At 35.5% G+C, this 14,954-nt stretch overlaps 1 protein-coding gene across 2 annotated transcripts in view; it reads left to right on the forward strand.

The window, feature by feature from the left end:
- Nucleotides 1-1,089, forward strand: part of LOC130239056 (ras-related protein Rab-26) — a 104,303-nt gene extending 103,214 nt beyond the window's left edge. For both annotated transcript variants that reach the window (XM_056470208.1, XM_056470209.1), the window contains one exon: nucleotides 734-1,089. In XM_056470208.1, coding sequence (XP_056326183.1) covers nucleotides 734-836 — 103 coding nt within the window. In that variant the 3' untranslated portion in view covers nucleotides 837-1,089. The remainder of the gene's footprint in view (nucleotides 1-733) is intronic.
- Nucleotides 1,090-14,954: the final 13,865 nt, after the last annotated feature.

A 14,954-nucleotide genomic window follows, 5' to 3' on the forward strand; every position in this document is an offset into this window, starting at 1 on the left:
GAAGCACAAATGAACAGCGACAGGAGTCTCCATAGACTGACAGAAGCATGAAGCACACACTGACACTGAGAACATGCAAACACGAGCACTGATAACACTACAATCTGTCACTATGCTGATGCATAGGTGTATGCAGCTCCGCCCTCTTCTGAAAAGAGCACAATCTTATTTGCATTTAAAGCGACAGTCACCAAAACACCAGAATTATTATCAAAGCCTAAAAGGGTCAGATTCAGAGAGTTAGAAAACATTATTAGTGAAACTGAAACTTCACACACGCACACACACACTCTCTAGAGCAGTGTTTCCCAACCCTGTTCCTGGAGGCACACCAACAGTTCATGTTTTGGATGTCTCCCTCATCTGACCCATTAACTTCAGGTTTTGGAGTCTCTTCTAATGCAGAGTTTCCCAACCCTGTTCCTGAAGGCACGCCAACAGTACACATTTTCATCCTCTCCCTAATCAAACACACCTGAAACAACTCATCAGAACATTAGAAGAGACTCCAAAATCTGAAGTTAATGGGTCAGATGAGGGAGACATCCAAAATATATACTGTTGGTGTGCCTCCAGGAACAGGGTTGGGAAACACTGCTCTAGAGACATCAGACACTTATTTTAAATGTTGTAAAAAGAGGCATAATAGGTCACCTTTAAAAAAAAAGCTTGCAGGTGAGTAGATTTACCTGTGCAGGTGTTATCTGATGTTTTTCCTGTCTCTGTCTCTCAGGGAACTGAAGCACAGGGAAATGAAGGAACCAAACGAGCCCAAGTTTCAGCTGCAGGAGTACGTGAACAAGGAGATGAAAGGAGTCGGGTGCTGTCGCTCATAAAAACACCACTGTATGTGTGTGTGTGTGTGTGTGTGTGTGTTTACACTTTCATCCTCTCGTCTTGATGTCTGTCAGATATGCTGTGCCTCTGGGGACTTTTATTTTGGAATTCTGTATTCACTGTTTGGACCTACATGCACTTCACAGCTCACAGGCAATAGAAAAAGACATAAAACATGGTTGTAATCCATCGGCACACACCGAAATATTTACATAGAGTTGAAGTCAGAATTATTAGCCCCCCCCTATCCCCCCCAACCCCCCCCCCCCCCCCCCCCCCGGTATATTTTACCCCAATTTCTGATGTTTTTCATAACAGTTTTAATAACTCATTTCTAATAACTGATTTCTTTTGTCTTTGCCATGATGGCAGTGAATAATATTAGACTAGATATTTGACTAGTATTCAGCTTAAAGTGACATTTAAAGGCTTAACTAGGTTAATTAGGGTAAAGTTAGGGTAATTAGGCAAGTCATTGTATTACAGTGGTTTGTTCTGGAGACGATCCAAAACTAATATTGCTTAAGGGGGCTAATAATATTAACCTTAATATGGCTTTAAAAATATTAAAAACTGCTTTTATTCTAGCCGAAATAAAACAAATCAGACTTTCTACAGAAGAAAAAATATTATAGGAATTACTGTGAAAAATTCCTTGCTCTGTTCAACATCATTTATTAAACATATGATAAAGATTCAATTAAATTTAAACTATTAATAATCTATTAATGAATAAAATTCACAGGATGGCGAATAATTTTGTCTTCAACTGTATATATTATATACTATTATTTAAATATGTATTACTTTTTATATTTAAACTTTTCCTGACATCCTTTTACATCATTTATTAAAGTCATTTAAGGGTTAGTGAGAGTAAATGATGACCGAATTTTAATTTTTGTGTGAACTGCCCCTTTAATACCCAGTTTCACAAACTTGGCTTAGCTTAAAGATCCCATGAAATTAAAATAAAGCTTTTTAAATGTTAGTGTAAGTATGTTAGTCTATCTATAAGTTAGTGTGCTCGAAAACAGTCATACAATTTGATATAAGCCTGATATAAACATTCAAAGCTTGCAGTTTGCAGTAACTTCTGCCTAAATTGATCACTGGTTTTCTTTTTTGACGTCACCTCATACTTCAGTTTCTCATCAAATCTTCTGACCACTCAAACGCTCTCTAGTGTCATAAGGTATGTTGTAACCCGCTGGCAGCATATGGGAAGTTAGTATTAGTTTGATGATGGATTTATGCACTTTTGGAAGCTTCAAAATAAAAGTCACTATCCAACACCATTACACAGCAAGAAGTGACAGGATAAAATGTCAAATAAAACAACTCCGACTGTGTTCATCTGACAAAAAAAGGTCATATACACTGAGGCTGGTTTGGAGGCGAGTAAATTATTAGGTAATTTTAATTTTTGGATGAACTATTCCTTTAAGCAGTGCCTAGAACTTAGTTAAATAAGTGTATTCAAGCCACTTTTAATAAAAAAGCCTTAGAAAAACACATTACTGGGGTCAATCTGGAGACAAAACAATGATAAGGATGCATTTTAAGACATTTATGCAAGATTTATTTTCAGTTTTGACAGCTGAAACATGCTATTTATTAACTCCACTAAAGAATATTCATATTTTTGAACACTTTTCTGTACTTTATGATCCATGTTTTTATTTTTTCCTCATTTATTTCTGCTTTTGAATTGCATTATGGGAGGTTGATCTCTCTTCCAACAACTTTTAACCTTGAAAAGTGTGAAAAAGTGACTTTTATGAACATTTGTAGTAGTTTGCAGTGCTTTATTATCTGATTTAGTGTTGTATATTATGCTACAAAAACTTTATAATAAAGTAAAGTTAATATGCCAGTACAGTTTCTTTTATTTTACCTTAAATTTCTTTAAAAACCCTTATTTCTTTATATAAATTAGTTCTTATACATTATTTCAAGACTAAAATGTCAATGAAAGTCACTTTGTTAAACTGTACAGTTGAATTTCCAACATCAGAAATGGACAGAGCAGAGATCAACATCCCATAATGCAATTAACATCCGGAAAAACACCCAAAATACAGAAATACGCTTTAAGCCTCGTTTGTGAAATGACCCAGGTTCAGTTTCTTAGTTTTAACTGTTCAGTTGCATGAACTTTTCCTTGGCAACTTCAATTTAGCATCAATTATACACTGATTTCTATTGTTTCAAACCCCAGAAGTGTGTTGTAAACACAGCTGTTCAGCACAGACATAACTGCATATATATCAGAATTTATAAAGGAATCATAATCAACACTGTTTATTTTGATCATTCTCATTCTTTCAAAATGAGTCCTGTTTAATGGAAGCTTGTTTTCTTCATGGACTACAATTAAAAAAAGTTATTGTGACTTTTATTTTGGAATTTAGATAATGGGGTATATGCACAGCTAATGTATTTCAGCCAATGATGAACTTCCGGGGAAAGCTTTATGTGACTATTTTTATAAGGTTCCTTTTACACTATCGATGTTGTAATGTAATAACAATACATTCAGTTAAATAGACTTAAGCATTGATTTAGTTGTTCAAGTGTGAAAAAAGACAAAAGAAGCATGCTTGTTTAAAAGCATGCTAGCGCAGAAACTCCATTGAAAATACTGGGGTATAATTAATTTCCATATTTTAAAGACATGGTGCGGAAAAATATGATTTAATGCAGTGCTTCTTGTACAGTCTGAGACCCACTCATATATCACATCTCAGCCAGGCAGGGAAGATCGCTGTTATTTAAAGGAATCAGATCTTAAACGCGGTGATTTTGTATGGGATGACAATTAACCCGAAGCCCTGGGGCTGGACTGAAATTAAAAGTCCGTGTGCATGTACCCCATTCTGAGTTTGGTTAGTTTATGTTAAGGTGTCGTTGTTAGAGTCGAACTATTTATTTAAATGCCGAGTCATTTCATTAAATCTCCATTTTTACTGCTTGATTAAAAAGTAGCAATTGTTTATTTATTTTTTATTTGTAATAGTGTTAATGCAGAAGGACTTTTAGTTTTCAGTAACCGAGTTAAAATTTCCGGTGAACTCTATGCTGTTCTAAAATCGCCACGTTTAAGGTCTGTTTTGATTAAAAAACAATGATATTCACTGCCTGATTGCTAAACAATATAAAGTGTCCAGCAGACACACAACATCATAAGACAATAATTAATATTAGGTTAGAATTAGCTCGCCAGCATCTAAAGACAATGTTATTTTGACATCCAATTGATATTTGGTTGATTTTAGGTTAATTCTAGGTTGTGTTGGAAAGTAACCAAAATCCAACGTTGAGCCAACATCTTAAACTAATGTTATATTGATGTCAAATACTGACATTTATTTATCAGGTATCCCAACCAAAATCCAACATCTGATAGACGTCATAGTGATAATGTCCACACAACGTCAAGCTGTAACATCATTCGACGTTGATATTTGGTTGATTCTAGGTTGTGTTGGAAAGTGACCAAAATCCAACGTTGAGCCAACATCTTAAACTAATGTTATATTGATGTCAAATACTGACATTTATTTATCAGGTATGCCAACCAAAATCCAACATCTATTAGACATCATAGTGGAAACGTCCACACAACGTCAAGCTGTAACATCATTCGACGTTGATATTTGGTTGATTTTAGGTTGATTCTAGGTTGTGTTGGAAAGTGACCAAAATCCAACGTTGAGCCAACATCTTAAACTAATGTTATATTGATGTCAAATACTGACATTTATTTATCAGGTATGCCAACCAAAATCCAACATCTGATAGACGTCATAGTGATAACGTCCACACAGCGTCAACCACACCTGATGTTGGACATTGACGTCGGCCTGACGTTGGGTTCTGACCTCAACCTGATTTTCATTTCCAAACAAAATACAACGTCCCACGAGGTACAACGTCAATCTGACATCATGTTTACGTCTTGTGCCTGCCGGGTGGGTTCAAGAAGCACTGCATTAAAATACATTTCCCCCCGCCCTGTCTTTAATATATGAACCTTTATTTTACTCCAGTATTTTCAATGGAGTTTCTGCGCTCGTCTTCTGATCCTGATGGGGCTTGCATGTAAACAGCTTCTCATCTTGTTTTACTTTTGAACAATTAAATAAATGTTTAAATCTATTTAACTGATTATATTTTAGGTACATTACAACGTCGATGCTGTAAAAGGAACCGTATAATATTGAAAAAAGTCACATTAACTATTCACCAGAAGTCTATGGGTAAGGGAACAAAACCCTAGCTGTGCATTTAGCCCTATATGTCATGATGAAAACAAACTTCCATACGCAATATAAAAATAAACATGTTTTCTTGAATGATTTTCTGTAATTAATTCACTTGTACACATTGTATTACTGTAACTTAACTTATCTGTCTAATTTTCCAATTCAACACTGCTCGTTATGTTTATAGCACAAAATTTGTCATCTTCATATTAACTTTCTGATTTCTATACATTCTTTGTTGTGTCTGTTTAAAGTTTAATATGCCACAATCGCATCAAAACCATCACATATTACTCTACAATCCAAAGCTGAACGCATCATCATATAATAAATGTTTTAATATACAGTATATGTAAAGTTTAAGCACATAATCACATTTGTCATCAAGTCTTTTCACACTTTTACAAACCCTCATGAAAGATGAATGTATGTAATGTAATGTACAGTACATATGAAGACTATCACTCACAGTGGTTTGCGTATTTATTTCTGATGTTTTTTTTTGGTAAATGCCTTTCAATTCAATATCGTCCTGTACTTTAAATATTTAGAAAGCTTTAAACTTAGAAATTAGTTGCTTTAAGTGGTTCAAAACGTGCCAGAATTTAACAACTCGATGTTAATGTCATGATACTATGCGTACTGTGGATTATTAATATATCGTGCTGTATATACCGAAGAGTACTATGCCTTTTGCACTTGTTCTCGTGTGGTTTTTCTGTCGTCGACTTGTTGTTCTTGTGTTTTTATATCATCTGAAAGAGCATTATATAGCCTGAAATTAATATTTTGTTGGATAATTTGTACCGATCATGTGCCATTTGTAGAATTTTGACAACAGATCAGCAAATGTATATAAGTTCACTTCAAGATCAGTGCGGGGGGAAAAAATCAAGCAATGATATACATGATTTTTCTATCTCAAAGTGTTTAAGACCTTCACAATGTTTTTTTTTCAGGGTTTTTATGTAATTCTTTAAATGTATTGTATTCTCAACAATAAATCAGACAGTGAAGTGAATTCTGTCTCAGTTATATGATCTAACAGCGACTCCTGCTGGACAAAACATTATATTACAGGCTATGAAAAAAGAACTACATTCATTTTCCTTCGGCTTAGTCCCTTATTTATCAGGGGTTGCCACAGTGGAATGAACTGCCAACTATTCCAGTATATGTTTACAGAGCTGATGCTTTTGGAAAACACCCATACACACACACACACACACACACACACTCATACACTACAGCCAATTTAGTTAATCAATTCCTCTATACCACATGTGTTTGGACTGTGGGGGAAACAGGAGCACCCGGAGGAAACCAATGCGGGGAGAACATGCAAACTCCACACAAAAACACCAACTGACCCACTGTACTCAAATGGCCTCCACGGTAACCAGATCTCAATCCAATAGAGCACCTTTGGGATGTGCTGGAACGGGAGATTGGCATCATGGATGTGCAGCCAACAAATCTGCAGCAACTGCGTGATGCTATCATGTCAATATGGAGCAAAATCTCTGAGGAATATTTCCAGTAGCCTGTTGAATCTACGCCACAAAGGATTAAGGGAGTTCTGAAGGCAAAAGGGGGTCCGACACGGTACTACTAAAGTGTATCTAATAAAGTGGCCAGTGAGTGTATATTATAATATCACAGCACTTTGTTAATGAATGCTCCAGCATACTGTAGTATTAACTATAGTAAAATGGTAAACTGTAATTAATATACAAAAGTATATTGTAGTTTTCACACACACACACACACACACACACACACACACACACACACATATATATATATATATATATATATATATATATATATATATATATATATATATATATATATATATATATATATATATATAATTTATATATTTATAATTTATATATATTTATAATTTTTTATTAATAGCCTTCTTTCACCTAGGTACCATTGCGCGGATTAGACCTATTTATCACGGCCTGATGCGGAAAGGCTTATCCATGCCTTTATCACATCACATCTTGACTTCTGTAACTCATTCTTCGGGGGCCTACCAGCAAGCTCTCTGAGACGTTTACAGTACATTCAAAACTTCTGCTGCATACTTCCTTGTGCCACCATATCGCTCCTGTACTTCAGCAACTTCACTGGCTTCCTGTTAAATCACGTATTGATTTTAAGACTCTGATTTTAACATACAAAGCAGTGCATGGGCTAGCACCTGATTATGTGACCTGGTAACTCTGGCCGCTCCCACCCGCAGTCTTCGTTCTTCATCTGCAATCTTGCTGTATCAGCCACGCTGTAAACTGAAGACTATGAGTGGTCGTGCTTTTTCGTACAGTGCGCCTAAGTTATGGAATGGCCTACCCACCAGCATCAGGAATGCTGTTTCTCTGGAATGTTTTAAGAAACTCCTTAGGACTCGCCTTTTTACCGTCGCTTTTAACTAAGATTGATTATTTTTGTATATTTTATCATCCAATTGTATTAATACTTTATATTTTATTGCGGTCTTTTTATTTTTTTGACAGTTTTTTTGTTTTGTTCTGCTTTGTTTGCCTTGTATCTCTGTTAGCGCTTTGGGACTGAGAAAAGCGCATTATAAATAAAATGTATTATATATATATAAATATATATATATATATATATATATATATATATATATATATATATATATATATATATATATATATATATATATATATATATATATATTTAAATACACACACACACACACACACACACACACAGTGGTGTGAAAGAGTTAGATTTTTTTTGCATGTTTGTTTCACTTTAATGTTTAATCAATCAAATTTAAATATCCATTAAAGATAACACGAATAAACACATCATGCAATTTCCTTACTTAACATTATTAAGGCAGAACAAAATCCAACCAACCCCTGTTAAATCTCAGATCTGGCGTATCACACCTGAGATCAGTTTCTCTAGCCACATCCAGGCCTAATTACTGCCACACCTGTTTACAATCAACAATCACTTAAATAAGACTTGCCTGATCTACTAAAGGACTCATGGTTCACTAGAATGGGACATACAGAGTTAAATAGAGGTTTATACATAATAGGGAAAGATCATAAGCAGTGTGTTTATATTGCAAAGAATTAGAATCTGTAAAACATGTGATCTTGTAGAAAATATTCAGAAGAGAAAGTATGTATAAACAATATGACATTAAATTATTTGAGCCTGCCTGAAACAAATTCAACAGTCAACACAGTTATATGCATATACTGTATATTTCCCCGAAGATCACATCTCAGTCCAGCAGGTGGCGGGAATGTACACAGTTTGCAAGCTGTCAATAAATATAACAGAAGAAGAGATCTGCCAGTTTGGAAAAGATTATGAAGCCATTTCTAAAGAGTAAACACTTCATCAACAAATGGCAAAAACGAGGATCAGGTGGAGAACCTTCCCAGGAGTGGGCAGCAGACTACTCTTAACAACTCTTCCAAGAAGACACAGAATACCCACAACAGCATCAAAAGAACTGCCTCAGTTAAGGTGAGTGTTCATGACTCCCCCATAAGAAAGGAAGTGGTTTGCATGACCGATATACAAGATGAAGGCTCATTTCAGTAGGCACATTTCCATCCACCTGTTTTTATGCGGGCTTATTTTAAGGGCTTTATCTAATAAATAAGCTTCAATGTTTAATGGGCACATATGATGAAAATCTACTTTTGTAAGCTGTTGGGACAGAACTGTGTGTGTATAGTGTGTCCACAGTCATATTGGAGTGATAGAAACACAAGTCCCTTGTTTCTTTAAATTTCCTGATGATAAAATAGGATCTAAATCCCAGTGATGTAGGAGTGCGGTTTTCCCCACCCACAGAATTGATTGACAGGTGCCATGTTTTCATAATAGCAGGTATACTCATGTCTACAGAACATTGTTTGCAAAGAAACTGGGATTAAAATGTTACAACTCTTTGTGATCATCCAACGCAATCTCACGCCAATTCGTAACTTTTTGATTTAGTGGCTAATTCGTATGAATTCGTACGATCTAATTCGTACAATTTAGTATGATTTGCTCATCCCCCAATGACGGTTGGGTTTAGGGGTGGGGTTAAGTGCCACGCCTCCTTAAAATTGTAGAATTTCGTACGACTGAACTCGTATGAATTAGCCGCTAAACTGATAAAACGTAAAATACTGACGTTTCCTCGTGAGATCAGGCTGGATCATCTGCACCTCATTAGTTTTATAAGTTCAAAACTTTTTCAAGCAGAGCATGTTTGTAATAAAGACAGTCAAATCGATATGTAATCCTATAGTCACCATGGCTGCATGGTGTCAGTAAATTTACATTTATCACTGACTGCTGTTAATCTGACGTAACATGAGAAGCAGACACTGGTGTCAGCAGTGGGCGGGGAGAAGCAGCTCATTTGCATTTAAAGCTACGAAAACAGCTACACTACTCGGACACCAACATGGGCAGATTCTGGAGGCTATAATAAATAATCTGATGGGAATTTTGAGCTGAAACTTTACAGATGTATTCTGGAGACACCAAAGGCTTATCTGACATCTTGTAAATGAGGTAAAATAGGTGTCCTTTAAGAAAAGTACATGGTCTTATTTGATTATTGTGTATTCTTTTACACCTTTTCAACAAGTTATGACTTTAGATAAACAACAAACTCCACTGTACGTCACATTTCACAGTTTTATGAGGACAGACCTTAATATAATATACATTTCATATGATATACATCATCTTGCAGATATAAAATATATCCCAAGTAACAGGAAAAAAACACTTTAAGGAAATGTCAAACTATTTTTCCTTCAAAAATACAAAATATGAGGAGTTAAACTTGTATAAATATTGAGTGATGGGTTCGAGCCTCGGCTGGGTCAGTTGGCATTTCTGTGTGGAGTTTGCATGTTCTCCCCGTGTTGGCGTGGGTTTCCTCCGGGTGCTCCTGTTTCCCCCACAGTCCAAACCCATGTGCTATAGGGGAATTGATCAACTAAATTGGCCGTAGTGTGTGTGTGGGTGTTTTCCAGTACTGGGTTGCAGCTGGAAGGGTATCTACTCTGTAAAACATATGCTGGAATAGTTGGCGGTTCATTCTGCTGGGGAGACCCCTGATGAATAAAGGGGATAAGCTGAAGGAAAATGAATGAATATTGAGTGATCACTCCTGACTCAGAATGAAAGAACTGAAAGAGTTTAATGTCTTTTGGTCCTGCGTTGACGTTGATATGGATTTTATAAGTAGCTCTGTATCAAGGCATAACATTAGGCTATTTATTAAATTACTTCTCAGACAAAATAGTAATTAGCAAAGTAATTTAAATACAATTTTAATGATGTTATGAGTTATTTTACTGATGCAGCTCACTGGTCTGCTGTCCTGATGAATGTCAGTGGTCCTGCAGGTCACGGTCAACTCACCTTTACCTGCAAAAACACTCCTGTGTGCATGCGTTTGTGTGTGTGTGTGTGTTCTGACGTCAGCTCTTATGGAATAAGAAATAAGCTCTGGGATGTTTTCCTCTGTTTGTGCTGGACAGAAACACACTGAGGGTTTGCTGACCGCGCGTCACGCTTGATCTGCTGTTCATCAGGTCAGGTTGTCTGACTCAAGTTTAGTTCAATCTTCACATTTCAGAACCTGCTCCTTCAGCCCAGAGAAATGCACGACATTATTGTTGTCAATAAACGACGGTAAATGTTCATGGAGATGTTTATATAAATGTCCTCCTCGCTCTGCTGTGAAGGAAGCATTTTAATTGCATGTTGATTTATTTATTTATTTTTAGATGTTCTGCTGAAAATATGATGGCAATCAGAGGTCTTGTTGTCTCTCGTTATGCATTTAATATCTGTGTAGTATTTTTGCAGTTCAGGTCAGACGAGGCATGCAGAATCATACAGTTATTAATAAATTTATATGTTAAATTTTCACAGTATTTCCTATAATATTTTTTCTTCTGGAGAAGTCTTATTTTTATTTCGGCTAGAATAAAAGCAGTTCTTTTTTTTAAAAACAATATTATTAGCCCCCTTAAGCAATATTAGTTTTATATTGTCTCCAGAACAAACCACTGTTATACAATGACTTGCCTAATTACCCTAACTTTACCCTAATTACCCTAGTTAAGCCTTTAAATGACACTTTAAGCTGAATACTGTGCTGTCATCATGGTGTAACCCTTATTTCTGGCTGTTTCCCCCCTAGTCTCTCCAACATGGGTATCATAAATAAACACGGGTTACCAGGGTGATAATTCGTTTATTTTTCTTTAATCTGGAGCATCGACATAACATTCACAAACAGCATTACAACAGCATTTCGTCTCCCGAACTTTTCTCCACTCCCTTTTTTCTTCTCCTTCTCCTGCTTTCCGGTGCACCTCCCTTAAAGGAGCCAGAGCACAACAATAACTTAGCTAATACATATTAAACCTTGTATCAGACATATTGAAATTAAATAGAAAATCTTTCTAAATAAACTCCATAACATTTTTACATTTAAATATTAACAGAATATAAATTAAAATAATAAATAAAATATAAGGTTACAATGGCAAATGGGAATCAGTTATTAGAACTGAGTTATTAAAACTATTATGATCAGAAATGTGCTGACAAAATATAGAAATTGGGGAAAAAAGTACAGGGGGGTTAATAATTTAGACTTCAAATGTATATAGTAAAAGGCAAAGTTATTCGCCCTCCTGTGATCTATTTATTGACATTCCTTTAAATATTTCCCAAACGATGTTTAACAGAGATGTTTATACTAATGTCATTCAAACCCTATAGGATTGAATATTCTGTGGAAAACTAGATATAAAATGTGTTTGTTTGTTTGTTTTTGTTTGTTTGTCACACAATTAAAGTCAGTGATGTTTTTTTCCCTTATAGTTTTGGGTGATTCATGCTATAAGAGATTAGACTGATGAACAGATCACTCAGATCTTTAGGATCAAATAAACTAGAAACTCCAAGAGTTCAGTCAAAGCAGGGTGAATCGGCTTTCAGCTACTAACAGCGCCCCCTGCTGCTGGAATCAGCTTCCAGACATGATCAGATGTGCTCCAACATTAGGCACATTCACATCAAGACTGAACACACATCTGTTTAGCTGTGCCTTTACTGAATGAGCACTGTGCTACGTCCCACAGATCGCACTATTCTCTTATTTTTCATTCTTTTATTGCACATTTTATCTGCTTTTATTCTTATTTATTTTATTTTTACCATTTTTATTAATTGTTTTTATTTCTCTTATACTTGTTTCTTTTATTCCTGTTTATGTAAAGCACTTTGAATTGCCACTGTGTATGAAATGTGCTATATAAATAAACTTGCCTTGGCTTGATAAAACGACAACCCTTAAAATGATTAGATTGTGATGTATTAAAAGTGTAGATTAACAACTGATTGAAAAAAAATGGTTAAGATTATGCTTATGATGCATTTTAAAACGTGATGTGAGCCTCACAGACGCCTCAGATTTTGTTTTATTTATTATTATTTTGCATTTTTATATGGTTTTATGACACAATTGTTGCCGCCCGGTGACCTCTGACCTGACCTTTTGACCCTGACTGTACACCGCTAGTTGTTATTATGACCATTTTCTAATTATGGCCTTCTTAAAACAAGAAATGATTGATAGTGGTTAGTTGGTGTCCAATATTTTCAGTGTTTGGGGAATATTTTTCAGCAGATCATAAACCGTATCGCCCACACTGTTTAATAAGGTCACTGCAAACCAGTTCTGGAGCTTGCACCAGTATATACTGTATAAGTTGTTAATGGTGGTGCAATGTTTCATTTAAACACATGATGGCACTGTTGTTCAATAATCTCATCTGTTCACTCCTTTAAAAACAAACCAAAACAGCGTTACTGTACAGCTTAAGCAAGCGAAAATGTGTCCACAAACAAATATGAATCAGTTTCCAACATTGATAATGATGAGAAATAAGCAAGTATTAGAAAACTTTCTGAAGGATCGAGAGGGGTCTGGATGCAGACCTGATGCAGTGCAGTCTGAGCTGCATCCAATGCTTTTTAATGGGCTCACCTAACCCTACCCCTCACAGTGACGTCACTCACTCCATTTGAGTGCATTGTGTCTGACATTGCATCGCTGAGTAATGCAATCTCAGCTTGCATCATAAAGGCTGCATCCAGATACTTTTGGCAGGATCACGTGACACTGAAGAGTTATGAAAATTCACAATTCAGTCACAAAAACAAATGATTTTTTTTTTCTGAGTTATTTGAAACTACTCACCGGCCACTTTATTAGGTACATCTTATTAGTACTTTTGCCTTCAGAACTGCTTTAATCCTTCGTGGCAGAGATTCAACAAGCTACTGGAAATATACTGAAGATTTTGCTCCATATTTACATGATAGCATCACGCAGTTGCTGCAGATTTGTCGGCTGCACATCCATGATGCCAATCTCCCGTTCCACCACATCCCAAAGGTGCTCTATTGGATTGAGCTCTGGTGACTGTGGAGGCCATTTGAGTACAGTGAACTCATTGTCATGTTCAAGAAACCAGTCTGAGATGATTCACGCTTTATGACATGGTGTGTTATCCTGCTGGAGGTAGCCATCAGAACATTTTACAGTAAACTCAATCCATTATGAATGTAAAATAAATGCTTAAATGTGACCGCAGGGAGCATATTGACTCCGTTAATAATTGTTGTTTAACTTATTGTTAAACTTATTAAACCGTAACAGAGTTGACGTTTCCAGCACTTTCCCATCACAAAAGTGACATCTCTGTCAGACGCTTTGTCTATCAGTGCTTTATAGATTGTTTTGCCTTTTTACAACCGATGTAACCGAGTTGACCTGAACGCAGCGACAGACATGACTTTTTTTTAAATAACTAAAACTACAAATAATACAGAACATAGACGTTTCATGCAAATATATATTTAACTAAGTACAATATATAAAGGAAACACCAAATAAAGATGAAAATTAGACTTAATTATTACATGATTAAAGCTAAAATTATGATTTAGTAGCCGGAGACTGTTAAAAATAGGTATAGAGGTAGTCTTTAAGTTCATATTTACAAAACAAATCATACTTTCTACAGATAACTTGTCATTATTCCTGACGTTCTCATTACCTCTTAAACTTAAGTGCTATTTTAGGGTTTCCGCCTGGATTTTGCTTCCCCAAATTTAAAAGCTTCCCAAATCCACATGCAGAAGTGTAAATGCAAAACTTTGGTATCATTTTAAAGAAAACCCTTTGAATTTTCATGAAGCACTATTGAAAGTGTTTAAAGCCCTTGTTTTTGAAAAATAGTTGAAGGTTTAGCTCGTAGACGCAAACGTGCTTATTAATCACCCTCATACACTATCAGTTTGGGCTTGTTAACATTTAGACGCTGATACCCCTGTTTGGTTACGTGAAATTAAGAGTTTCTGTAGTGAAAGGAGATGCTTATCGTCTTAAACACACACGCACACACACGTGAGAAACTGACGTGAGGTGAACACCGGCTGATCAAACATACACAAACACCGGTACGTCAGCATGGCTCAGTAATGCAAACTGCTCTAAAACGCTATTTACATGACAGAAATCTGCTCACAGATGCAGTGCAGCTTGTAAACCTTTAAAACATTTAATTGCATTGTAACTGTGCATTTTATTTATTTGTTTTATTTTATTTGTGTTTGTTTATTTATTGCATTTCGTATTTTATTTTATTTATTTATCCATTGATTATTCATTAATTTTATTTTATTGTGCATTTTGTATTTTATTTATTTATTTGTTTATTTATTTATTTATCCATTGATTATTCATTTATTTTATTG

Source organism: Danio aesculapii, chromosome 12 (assembly GCF_903798145.1).
Source record: "Danio aesculapii chromosome 12, fDanAes4.1, whole genome shotgun sequence".
NCBI classification, from domain to species: Eukaryota; Metazoa; Chordata; class Actinopteri; order Cypriniformes; family Danionidae; genus Danio; species Danio aesculapii.